This window comes from Vigna radiata, chromosome 2, assembly GCF_000741045.1.
Source record: "Vigna radiata var. radiata cultivar VC1973A chromosome 2, Vradiata_ver6, whole genome shotgun sequence".
Taxonomy (NCBI): domain Eukaryota; kingdom Viridiplantae; phylum Streptophyta; class Magnoliopsida; order Fabales; family Fabaceae; genus Vigna; species Vigna radiata.
This window is the reverse complement of record NC_028352.1, coordinates 8805987-8819967: the sequence shown is the minus strand read 5'-3', so window position 1 is coordinate 8819967 and position 13981 is coordinate 8805987. Positions and strand designations below refer to the sequence as shown.

The window sequence follows — 13981 nt, the reverse complement described above, 5'->3', positions numbered from 1 at the left end:
GAAAAATGTAAGTCAAAAAGAAAAATAACAAAAAAAATCAACACTCCCCGATAGTTAGTATCTTTAGATATTTACTATTCGCGTGTTGCAGATAACAAGCATTTTAATATCCGCTTATAAATAGATCGGGTGTAAATATTATATTATCCAATCTACGGATACCTGTTATCCGCTAAAAGATTGAAATTATGTTTTTATCCATAGGTTTAAATTAGATTTTATTCTTTTGCCTTTTTATGTATATGTGCAACAACCTCTTTACTTATCCATTTACTTTATTTGGATATATGTTTTAAACATTATTTGTATTTGTTTTGCAATTTAATTTGGATTTCATTTAAAAACTTATAAATTTTTTTTTAAATATTAGCGAGTTGAAAATGGGTATCCAATTAGTATCTACATGTTGAAAAAAATTCGCAGATTTTTTTATGCGGATATCTAGCGGATAGTAAATCAAATAACGGGTACAATTTTATCCAACGAGTCGAATTGCAGGTAGACATTATCCATACCTGATCCGACCATTTATCCCTTAACTAGTATCAATACCATTGTTCGCTTTTAGTTTATACGTTTTCAGTTTTTGTTTGAATGATCAACTTTTATGCCTGAATATGTCTATTTAATTATATTTACATACATATGTATAATTATTTTAGCATTAATTGATTATATTGTGAATTACTATGTATTAAAAAATAATCAATTATTCTATATTTAAAATCATCATAATTGATTCTTCAAATATAAAAATTCACATAAATTTATTAATCAAATAATCGATTAGATTATTTACTTATTATATTCCTATTCCTAAAGTTATTTAAGAACATTATACTTCGTTACATGATACAATAATCAAACAGACTTTTTAAAAAACAGTTTTGTAAGGAAAGGTTTCTGGTATATTTTGAAACAATAAATAATAAATCAAGAAATTTAGTTTGGTAAAAAAGATCTTTATTAAGGGTTTTGATTTGAAGATTCTTTTGGAAAATATTTCATAATGTCTTGCTTGTAATCTTATCGGAATAGTCACCACTATAAATGATATTTTTTCTTAATATTTTTCTAACTTTAGTTTCAATACCTAGCATTAATGCATTCTTGTAGAGGTTTTGATATGGCGTTATAATATTTTTAGCGAAGTTCAAAAACTTTTATACAATATTATATATCATGTATTCATACGTGCTAAGAATAATTTATTTTGCAGAGTATACGAGTTTTATTTTTATTATATCAACGAAATATCGTATGTTAATAACCATAATGATATTACTTATCTTTACTTAAAATATTTTAATCTACGGCTAAGGAATGTTTTTAAAATTATTTAATGTATTTATTATAATACAATTAAAAAATGAATTAATTCAACTTATTATTCTATAAGAATATAACTAAAGTCTTCATTTGTTTCCAAAAACATATTATATAAATAATAGGTAAAAATTAAAGTATCAATTTATATAATTTATAAAGAAATAAATTAAACATTGAAATTTTTTAAATATTATTCAAAGTTTTGAAGTAGAAGATTGGGTCTTAGGCGTGTGATACAGCTAGTAACTCACTTTCTAGGATAGGTAGTTCATTCCACTACAAAATGATTCCTTCTAAACTATCATATTTTGTGCATCCAGCTTTAAAGTTTTCCTTCATACACATAAACGAATATCTCAACACACCTAATCCATAACTTTTATATATATCAAAATATATTTCCCTTTTCTCACAATTATGTCTAATAATAATATTGCATAATCTTTTATGCCACAATTTTATTCAAGAATATTTTCGATTATGAGCAATTCGAATAAAAGGTATAATTTTGTATTCTACACTTTTAAAGCCTCATTTTCGATTTTTTCTTCACTTATTATACAATATCTTTCATGGGCTAATATGTCTTCTGCTCAACCTATTTTATTCTTTGCATCTTATGTTAAAACAATTTCATGATCGAGGCTCCACGTTAACATAGTTATGAACACAATATAGAACATATGCATGCATATTTTTTTAATATATAGAACACAATATACATTCCTATCAGTTTTTTTGCTGAAATGAAATTGTGGCCATTAACAAAGATTCAAGCACATTTGATCATTGTTCTTATTGTTTTTGCACTTTTCCTCTAGCTATAAACTTCTAAAAAGGTTCATATATGTAGGGAAATTTTGATATGTTTGATTATATGTGTGGGGGGTGGTCATTAGAGAGTGAAGGGATGAATCAAACGACCATGAGATTTTCTTATGCCATTTTTCATTATAAACTTGTTTGATCTTTCACATTGTTTCGACTATGAGGTCGAGATTATATGTTCTTTACGTTTTGTGTGATCTAATATTTATCTTTATCACCGTTCATCATTCAAATCATTCAGTCAAACTGAGAGATTATCAACAAAAAGTACTATAATATCAAAGTTAGTAAAGATTCGGTGAATACATCAGTTAATGATTAATAAATACAATTATCTATCTTTTTTTATTCAAATTTGTATTTATAGATTTCAGAATGAGTTTTGGATTATTGCGAACTTAAACGTAACCCAATTAATGTTAACCATGTTTTGTCGTAAACTATTTTCCATCAAGTCTAATCGTTGTTTAGGAATAACCATTTGATTTGTATGACATAATTATTCGATCTCTTAGTTGTCTCCTTACCGTTCTTGATGATGAGTCACGTAATTCTAAATTAACCGGAAGAGCATGAAGAACATGATTATTGATGAGTTTTTTTCTAAGTTATTATTACATGCCTGGTCAATGGTTCCACCATTCAAAAAGTTGCAATGCAAAAAATAATAATGCACACACTCGATAGTGTTAGACGGAAGAAATGTGTATTAGTTGATGGAATAAAAAAAATATTTACTTTATAACATGCATTGTATATAAACCACTAACGCAGTGTGAATTCATATTATAATATCTAATATTATACAAAACTAAGTTGGCACACAACATGATGATGTGATAGCAATAACCTTTTTTAGTAATACAGGTTGGGCTTTTGAGATTTAAGGAAGAGATTCAACGTAAATGAAATATCAATTAATTCGTAAGAAATTATAATATTATTTGTAAGTTAAAACTGTAAAGTAATGATGGATTGTTTTAGATATTATTCAACTTTCTTATTTTTGTTAATATACTCAAACTCAAATTAATTCTTATTTTTGTTTAATATACTCAAACTCAAATGAGTTCTCTTACACTCATTGCACAGAGAAAATGATGGAATTAAAAATTGTTTTAATGTCTAATATCCATTATTAAAATTCATTATCCACAAGCCAAAATAACATGGATGACCTTCTCTATCTCTAACACGTATGTTGCACCATCTTTACTTTGCATATTAACAAATTATTATATGAAATAATTGCACCTTTCTTAATTACCAACAACATTAACTCATAATTAAACCATCTTTATGCTTAAGTTCCGTCACTATATAAAATACTTATAATCGGTTGAGAAAGAGGATTAACGATGGTATTGAAACAAAAGTGTTGATGATTCCTTGGTACCTGGATTTATGGTAGAAACATCAACTGAACATTACAGCATATGATCTAATCTTAGATTTCAAGCTAGGGCTTGCTTGCCATACAACTTTGCTGGATGATTTATTTAACTTTAAAAAGGATTCTTGAGAACATATTCATTGATACCATCTGTAGCCACATTCTTTATTTGGATGAATTTCACGTGTCCTCCATTAAATAAATGTTGTACAAGATTTATGTAAGAAATTGATGTTAAATTCACTCAATAACAAATATTATGTAAGAAATTTGTTTGATAAATAATGAAGTGTGTAATTATTAATCAATTATGGGTTGTAGTTGCTAATTTGTCTCCTGACTGCCACGAAAGTAAAAAAGAAAAAAAAGAAAAAAAAATACTAACGTGATAACATGACACCGATACCATTTAAAAAAAAATAATTACATATTTTTTTATTATAGAGCCATCAAAATGCGTCACAATTCGCGAGTCAATCCGGCTCACCATACGTTCGGACCGAGTTGGATTTGAAAAAATTGAATTATTTTATGCGGGTCAGATTTCAACCCGGTTCATTTAAACTTGGCTCATGCGGGTTGAACCCATGATGGGTCGGGTTGGCCCGCCAATCCACCTACCTAATTTTATTTTTTTTAATTTATTATTTTATTTATGAAACCCTAAAAAGTAAAATACTCTCTTCACTCACTCTGGATACCAAAAAAGTAACCTCTACTCTCACAAATCACTCTCACGGAACTTGTTCTCATTTGGTGCTGTCACTCTCACTTGTGCAAATTCTTCAAGGAGCAAGTTTTTTTGTATGTTTTTTGTGTTTGTTTTTGGATGACATTTGGATTATATTATACTTTTTATTATTATTTTGAATTGTCTTCAGTTTAACATTATTTTTTGGGAGTGAAATTTGTTTAAATTTGAATATAGAAAATTTGTAATTTTTTTTATTTAAAAAAACTCTATTTAAATGGGCTAGTGAGCCAACCCGGTTACCCGCCAACCTGTGGTGGGTCGAGCCGGTTTCAGATTTTTCTGACTCGCTAATAAATGAGCCGGATTGGATTGGTTCACTAAGTGACTAACCCGTGGTTGGTCGGACCAGGTCGAGCCGGATTACCCGTTTTGACGCTCTAATTTATTATACTCATAACTAAAACTTTTTTTAGTAGTTAGTTTTCTTAGTGAGAGAGTTTAACGCGCAATCTCTTTCACTTTTTTTTTTTTTTTAAATTATTAGTGGAAGAGTTGAATTCAAAATTTCTCTTATATTCTCTTCCAACTTTTATTACTAAATCAATTTTATAACTTTTACTAAAATTTATTGTGTCAAATTATTTGATCATATAATAAAAGACAACATTTATAATAAAAGACAACATTCTTACATTTATAATCGTTTGTGATTACTTGTGAACGGTAAAAATTTCGTATGCATGGTATATTAAAATTTAAGTTTTAACACTAAAAAAAACATCTATAGTGAAATTATACGTTTTATACTTAAGAAAAGAAAACAGCCACAATTTTAGATCAGATAAACATGGAATAAAAAATAAAAAAATCCAAGCATCCATAACTAATGTATCCCTTGTTAAGGTGAATTAAATGAGGAAGAAAGAAAATGTTGATGGTGCCATAATTGGAAAAAAATTGACATGTACATTATCATGTGTTGGACATGTATTAGACACATTGATGAAAATAGACATTGTGGCAAAGACAAAGAAGGAAACATTCCCAACAATACAACATAAAAATCAAATAAAAAGAGGTTGTTTCTTTTTACAAATGATGTGAAGTCTCATTTTCGATTTTTTCTTCACTTATTCTATACTTTTCATTGGCTAAGATGCCTTCTGCTTAATCTATTTTATTCTTCATATCGTATGTTAAAACAATCTTATGGTCGACACTCCATGGTTTCGTGAAACCAATAACGTTGGTTATAAACACAATATAGAACATGCATACATGCATGCATATTTTCTAATATATTCTTTGTGTATGTTAAGGCATCAAGTATCTTGCATTTCCTTATTTTTTTAGTTATTGTTCTCTCATTTTTTTAAAAATATATATATGTCTATGGGAGAAGAAGAAGTAGTAGAAGAATCATATCCATCCCTATCAGTTTCTTTGCTAAAATGAAATTGTGGCCATTAACAAAGATTCTAGCACATTAGATCATTGTTCTTTTTGTTGTTGCACTTCCTCTCTAACTATAAACTTCTAAAAGTACGAAAAATTCGATATGTTTGATGACATGTGTGTGTGAGGTAGTCATTAGAGAATGAACTTGTGTATCAAACAACTACTTGCTCAGATTTTTTTCTTTTTTTTCATTTTAATTAAGTAGTAAATCTGACATAAATTAGAAATTAAACCGTCTAGTTCCTTAAGTTTCGTCACTACATAAAATACTTATAATCGGTTGGTAGAAACATAAGTGTTGGTGATTCCTGGATTTATGGTAGAAACATCAACTGAACATTACAGTATATAATCTAATCTTAGATTTCAAGCTAGGGCTTGCTTGCCATACAACTTTGCTGAATGATTTACTTAACTTTAAAAATGATTCTTCAGAATATATTCATTGATACCATTCTTTCTTTGGATGAATTTCACGTGGCCTTCCATTAAATAAATGTTGTACAAGATTTATGTAAGAAATTGACTCAATAAAAAATATTATGTATATATGATGATCAATGAATGTTTGTTGTTTTGAAAATGAAGAAAGTTTGAGCATGATTAGTGTTTTCAGAGGTAGGGTTAGGCATATGCTTGATCGGCGCATAGGATTTTGGTATAAACTTGATAACGACAACCACTAAGATTGAAGATCTCACTTTTAACAATAACCTAAAAAACATTTACTTTTAAGCAGACAATTTTTTGATTGGGACATCCATTGCCACCTGCGTCTGCTAACTTAGCCTCTCTTCTCAATTTATTCTTAAGCTTCTCAATTAGATTTAAATTAGTGTTCTTTAGATCATATACTTAAATTTCAATAACAATGAGCATTGCTTCCAATATTGAAAAACTTAATATGTAGTAATGTAAAAAATATGGTTAATTTAGGTTAATTTGACGTTATAGATATAAGAACCCTCTACAAAATCCCCATTCCTAAATACATTGATCTTTAAATTAATTGAATTAAATTTTGAATATTTAAATTATTCTTCATTGTTATATTAAACGTCCGAACACTGTACATTTGCAGTTTTGGCTATCTGTCACTCCGTAAGAACGAAATCACTTCAGAAATCCCAAACTATATTGTTTGTAAACGTAAAGACAACTAATCATATTAAATAAAACTAAACATTTATAAGTGATCCAATAACATAACATAGTAAGTCCAACAAATAATCATCATAAGATATAAATTTGCAATGAACTAATCATTAACACGTAGATGTATAGTTATTATTGAAAAAGTTTTGGATTCTTGATCAACCTACCTCAATTTTAAATCAAGTATTAATAACTTGTTATTCTGACATTAAAAAAACCAAGTTATGTAATCACTTCTTAGAGTTCAAGATTAACTTGATACTTAGCACAACACAACCATTCATGCATGCATGCATGCATATGATTACAGTCATTTAGCATAGACTGGTATACAAACCACACAAAGCTTATCAATACAAATTGTATATTATAACACAGCCAATATCACCACTCCAAGAAAGAAAAAACATGGTGAAAAATGGTCATAACTCGTGAACACCCTCTGCAAATCCTACAGTTTCTATACAACAATACCAATGGCATTACTCATCAACGACATCAATAAAAGCCTTATCCCAGTTGGTGACAATTGGCATTACTCCCAAGAGAAAGAAAAAATGCAAGTTATCTAAGTTGCCTAAAGCATCAGCAGACACTGCCAACACTGGCTTTGGAAGGCACTGGAGGAAAGATGCATGTACATAATACAAATACAAATGCATTTGAGATGCCCTTCACTAAGTTATGTTCACCTTAAGTTTTTTAGAGTGAATTTGATGCCAAGAAACTACAATGGATGATGCTTCATTGTAAACTACTAGGTCTACCAGTTGCTGCTATCTGGGTAGCTTGTGGGAAAGAATGATGATACATCATCATGTTGTTATCAGTTGCATTCGATGAAGATGCACCACCCTTCACTGTTTGATCCAAAAGACGAACCAGTGACATAAATATTTCCATCCTCGTCACATCCCTGTTGGCCTGCAAACAAAAATTTATGATATCACTACCATAATAATACTTGTGAGTTATGATCATCTATTTCCTTTGACAGTGTATTACCTCAACTGCAAAGCGTGCCCAGATCTTGTCATTACGAGCTTCCATAACTCCCTTCAAGATGGTTAATCCTAATCCTCTGATTAAGTCAGCTATTTCCAGAAAGAAACCCCGTTCCTCACAGAGCATCTGCAAAAACCAAGCAAGCACAACAGATTAAGGCAACATTTACGGTCTTCAAAATATGCTGCTCATGGACACTGATTTTGATGTTTTAAAATATATTAAAAAGATTTTTAAAGTACCAACATCAGTGTATCATTAATGTTCAGCAGATGACTCCAACACTTACACTTAATGGATAAAGGGATGTTACAAAATTATAAAGCTTCAATTATTACCTCTACTAGCATCTGACGAGGTGGATTAAGATCCTCAACAATGATTGGACAAACCATTGATTGCGAGCCAACCTCATATGCCCATGTTGCCCCTCCTTCAAAGTTGTCTTTTAATAGCAACCCACCTTCTTTACTAACAATCTGCATATTCAGGAAAGAATGAGTTTTCAGTATTTTCCCCTCATCAATATTTCCTAGAGGCAAAACATTGAATCAGCTATTCATCCTTCTTTTATTCAATATATCAATACAATGCTGGTGAAAACGAAAACAATTGCAATCCCTTAACTAGATAACTTGCTTGAATCTAAATACTGACAAAAAAAGAAGTGGATGATATTTATACCTTAGATTCCCCTGTCTGTTTCAGCTTGTCAGCATGCTTTGTTACACTTTGCAGGAAAAGCATATGCTTGATGGTCTTTTCCAGAAGTGCATCTATGCTACACTGTTGAATTATAATAAGATATTAAAGAAAATAAAGTCAGCACCAAGACCTGATAAGTAAACAAAAAGTTCAGGACTGATATGTAGGAGAGCACAAGAAAGGCTACATACTTTTGCTCCGTTCGGAACAATTTCCCTTAATTCTTTAACACGATCTTGAATCATTTGGCGATCTTTAGGTCGAGGTCTAGGATTCTCTCCAGGTTTAAGCCTTTTTCTATTTGATTTGCAAACTTCTTCTGGTCTCTTAGAGTATCCAGTTGAAACGCTGCTTTCACGTTTCACACTATTACCATTCTCAACCCATGAACTAAGCTTAGAACCATATATGGAAGTCATTTGAGAGCAGTTTCCAGCATCATCCTTGCTGCACCCAGACCTAAGAGAACTGGTTTCCCCAGCAGCTCTTTTAGCCCCGTTCTTGGGAAAATCAAACAATCCCTTCAGGACATGATCAGACAGAACCTGGTTGCAGGCAGGAGAGGAAACCGAGGCAGTACTAACCCTTGTCAATGTTGTCCTGCAAGACATTTCATCAGAACTCTGTTTTGGAGCAGATTGAGCTTTTGAAACAACAGCATCTAAGAGGTGGTCAGTGCCCGTTCCAGAGAAGATCCCGCTGTCTGATGTTGCTTCCTTAACTGAATAGCTGTTATCAGGACGTACACTGGGCATATTCATGCATGTTGCCTTTTTATCTAGACGCTCTCTATTAGCATCTGAATCACTGGCAAGCAAATTATCCCAGTTTCCATTGAGTAGTTTCCTTTTCAAATCCACGCCTAAAACATCAAAGAGATCGTCCCCTGATGGAGGTTGAGTATAGGTCTCTTCATGCTTAACATTCATTTTCACCATACTAGTAAAATCTTTATTGAGGCAATCTTGAACAAAACCAGGGATATGATCACCCATAGGCTCATTCTCCTCAAGATGAAGAGACGGAATATTAAGTGCGGTATGAAGCAAATCATCATGTATCCTTTGATCAGTTGAAACGAAAGCATCACAAGCATGCTTTAAATCAATGGGAAGGTTCTTCTGAGCAGAGTTTTCTAGATTCATGTGACTGGTAACTGATTGGTTACAGAAATTAGGCACAGAACAGAGCCCAGCATCAGTTGTTGAATTGTTATTTTGAAGCCCAAACTCAATCTTGTGACTTCCTGAAAATTCAGAAGTGGGTACTTTGGGAGAACTTGAAACAGAGCAGTTAATCATATTTGTCCTCAAAAGATTACTCCCACCACATATTGGGATTCCTCCAAATAGTGAACCGCCACCAGAACTCTGATTCTGTTCAAGAATTTTGCCTCCACCTGTTTTCAGTTGAGGCATGTTTGAGGCACTTGATGGATTCATGTTGCGATTAACCTGACTCTGTCTTCCAACACCTGATGTTTGTTGTTCCATATAGTTAAGGTTGCAACTCAGATTTAATTGATTGAAGCCAGCTAATTCATTGAATGCAGATCTAGAATTATATGCAGAAGGCTGTTGCATACATGAATCAAAATTTGTAGGTATCACTTTAGCTTCAGTATGGACGACCGTCTTCTTCTGCTGGCTATAGGCCATTGTTTTTACCATTGAATGAGACTTTGGTTGGCAAATGCTATCAAATATTTGCTTTTGGTCATAGGTTTGAGGTGTCAATGCAGAACCCTGGTAATTATCCATTTCTCCCCTTGGCGGATGAGGTGATGGAGCAACAGACCTTGAAGCAATAGTAGAATTAGTTAGTTGGTTGGAGCCATTAGCTGCAGAGGGAGTGCATTTAGAAGTAATGACAGGTGTATCAGCAGTGAAAGGAACACCAAGTCTTTCACTAGAAACTTTTGCTGAATAATCTTCAGAAAGAAGGGCACCAGGTACAGATCCCAATTGCAAGATCAAGTTCTTCACATCATTCACAAATCCAATATCTTCCATTATCTGCAGTAACAAGATTGAATGGCTGCATTAGCTAACATTGGGGCAGCGGACAAACGCCAAACATACTTGGCTGCATGTATCTATATTCAGTCACCAGAAAACTCGGGTATGTTCACAATCATGAACTTTTAAGGATAGACACATTCTAAGCAAAAGAACTCATGCCATTCTTTCAGTTTTCAAGGATGGACATATTCATGCCATAAATGGTGTGATCCATGAATGGTATATGGCTTTTAAGTTGACCTGAAGCACTTATTTATGATCCAAAGAATGTGACTTCTCATCATAATCCCATTTTCCATCAAAATATCATTTCAGACATGGTCTTAAGTTTCTTTAAAATTACAGAAAGCTTGAGAAAGGCTTACTGGAAATAAAGAACCAAATTGAACAACCCCATGAGGAAGCACAGGAATAACTGCTACTGTCTGCAAATGATAGTAGTCCACAATTAAGAAACAGTAATAAAAATCCAACTCAGGATAATAACTGGTACTGTGAAATACACAAAAAAATCACAAACCTGCATTCCAGCAGAAAATTGGTAATGCAACTCAGAATATACCTACAAAAAAAAACAGCAATAAAGAGAAATGAAAAAGAAGTTCATATGTTCACCTACTCCAAGCCTTTGACCATTATTGAAATAAATACACTCTATCACATAAAAGAAGCTTACGTCATTCATTTCTTATACACTCATTTGACCAACAGCTTTAGTTAAAAAAATTCTTATTTAAAAAAAATTTACCAAGATAATGGAAGATTATAGAAAATTTATCTGCCTTACCATCAAACTTAAAAAGGAAACCAAGATATTAATCATAAACTATTAGCACATAATCCTGGGGAATAGAATCAACTCTATACCTCTGGTGGATATGCATCTCTACTGAAATTGTTCATAAGAATCCACTGATAGTTTCCTGTAAATGTTGCCCGTCCAACCATCCTGGTTAACAACAAAAGATGGCACTTGAGTAAGATGGGAATCAGAAGGAAAACACTTGAAATATTGATAATGATAAGCAATGAAAAGGCAATAATAGGGAGGACCAACCCTTCTCCAGCAATACTGACTGAATTATTCAACATCATTTTGTTAATCAATCCACCGACTCTGTCCTCCTCCTGAATCCCCAGTTGAGACTCAGAAGAAAACCAGCACCCTTCCCCGTCTCGGTATGGAAAATTAGACATCCCAACAGTACGTGGAGGGAAAGGAGATGGCAAGGGTTCATAGTAGTGATCTTCCCAGATTAACAGCCTGACAAGTAAACCATACTCAGTTAACTCAAACAAACAAACCATAGCTGCAATCAGGGCATAAAGTCAAAGCATAATACTTTGGCGTCTACCTGGAAGGTTAGAAAACATTGTGGGAAAGCAAACACAAAAGTTAGAAGACAAGCAACAATAGATTCATACGTTTGGTTAAAAAAACAAAGGAAATGGTTTTCAGGAGATTAAGGAAAGAAAAAATAAATAAAGCAGCAGTTTTCTATGTTTGTAGTTAATGTCTACCTACAAAACAATACATAAAACCAAGCACAAACTACTAATTATAGTTCATAATTCATTTCACAATTACAAGCTTCAAATTGAAGATCCTGAGCTAAGTAAACCCTTTTTCTCACTTGTAATTGATTCGGGGATTTAACTATTTAAAGCTAAAAAATTTAACAAATTTTTCAACAGAATACTCAAAGCATCATGGTGATTAGTATTAAATAGAGAGATTATAATAAGATTAAACCGACAACGTTTCAAATTAACTTAGAAGAAAAGGGTCAGATTTTTATTAACGACACAAGAAGATAAGACCAAACAGAATCAAACAAGTACTGAATCAATAGATAGTGTCTTTACAAATCAAGGCAAATAAACTTCTTTTTAGTTAAAAAAACAAACTTATGTTTTAAAGAAACAAAAGATTCTTGAAAACAAAACAGAAGAGAAGCAACAAAGGCCCAAATAAAGTTCCAAAACAGGAACTAACATGTGGACTTTATCTCGAAAACGAAGCAACCCCGGAAATAGAATCTAAACACTTGAGATCCCTCTTTGAAAGTACGAGCATCAAAATCACATCCAACCGAAAAAAAAAAAACCCAACAAGCCAACCTGATTCTCCCTGAATTCCTCACAAGCTAAAAGTATAGAGAGAGAGAGAGAGAGAGAGCACAAGACACAAAGAAAAGGCATTTGAAACTCACTTGGAATTGTTGCAACCGATCTTCCAAAACACGGCATAAGACCAGCGATTCCTTGAGCACAGAGTCCTCAAAACCTCTTTGAGCAAAAACCCCATTTGGTTTTTCGCAAAAGGGGTTCCGAAACCTGTAAAAAGTTATCCTTTTTCCAACGCAATGGAGTCACACTAGCATTCATTCACGAAGAAAGAGAGAGAGAGCAAAAAGCACATTCCCGAAAAACTAACTACCACGGCACGATCCTCTCCCCGCCTGTTTAGTCCTCAACCCCCCGCTTCGCTTTCTCTCTGGATCCAAGTTCACGACGGTCAGTTTCCGGCACGAGATGGCCATCCTCCGGCAGAGGAAGTTCTAGAGAGCGAAAGAGAAAAGTAAAGAGAAAAGGAGAGCACGAAGAGGAAAAAGAACGAGCTCGAGAGTGACAAAGTCGTAAAGGAAAGGTCTCGAAGGGACTACACTATCCCACGAGATTCAAGCTTGTAGAGAGCTATGACCTCCATTTGTGCAGAGAATACGGTAGAAGAAAGATAAAGTTGCAGAAAGAAGAAGAAGAAGAAGAAGAAGAAGAAGAAGAAGAAGAAGACGATGATGATAATGAAAAGGGTGTGGTTTAGTTGGTGAGGTGAAGTGAGAGTAAGATCGTTGGTGTCTGTGTTTACGTTCAGGTTCTGTGGAACTGTGATGTGCTTTCTCTTTCTTCAGCTTCCTTTGTTCTGTTCTGTATGTGTTCTTTCTCTCTCTTTCTGATGACCCTTGTGAGAAAATAAATGGAAGTGAGAGGAAGAGAAAAGGGTTGTGAAAAAGGAGGGAATTTGGGGAATATTACATTGGGAGCCACTCAGTAGAGAAAGCTTTGTCGGATTGTGAAATGAAACATAGGTGTCTGTTCTCAGCAGCAGTGGTGGTGGCCATCGCTAAATTATTGTTTGATTTGAAATTTTCCTCTGTTTAAGATCATTTTCTTTTTTACCAACACATTCATTTTCTTCCAAAGTCAATCTTAGTTTCAAAGTTATAAACTTCAAACTTTATCTTGTTAAAACATGTGTAACATCATTTAAGTGTGTTTAAGTTTAAAACCATGATTTAAATATCTCTTTGATGAAGATAAATTTTCTATTACTTAATTCATGTTTTTCTTTTTTTATTTAATAGTATAGAATTTTATGGGTTGCATAATAAA

At 32.6% G+C, this 13981-nt stretch overlaps 1 protein-coding gene across 1 annotated transcript; it reads right to left on the bottom strand.

The window, feature by feature from the left end:
* Positions 1-7119: 7119 nt before the first annotated feature.
* LOC106756155 (transcription factor LHW) lies at positions 7120-13608 on the bottom strand. The gene is made up of 10 exons (XM_014638450.2): positions 12802-13608; positions 11646-11852; positions 11456-11537; positions 11109-11150; positions 10954-11013; positions 8759-10582; positions 8547-8648; positions 8201-8341; positions 7863-7988; positions 7120-7781 (listed from the first exon to the last, which is right to left on the bottom strand). The coding sequence occupies exons 1-10, from the start codon at positions 12894-12896 to the stop codon at positions 7602-7604; spliced, it is 2859 nt and encodes a 952-aa protein (XP_014493936.1). The 5' UTR covers positions 12897-13608; the 3' UTR covers positions 7120-7601.
* Positions 13609-13981: the final 373 nt, after the last annotated feature.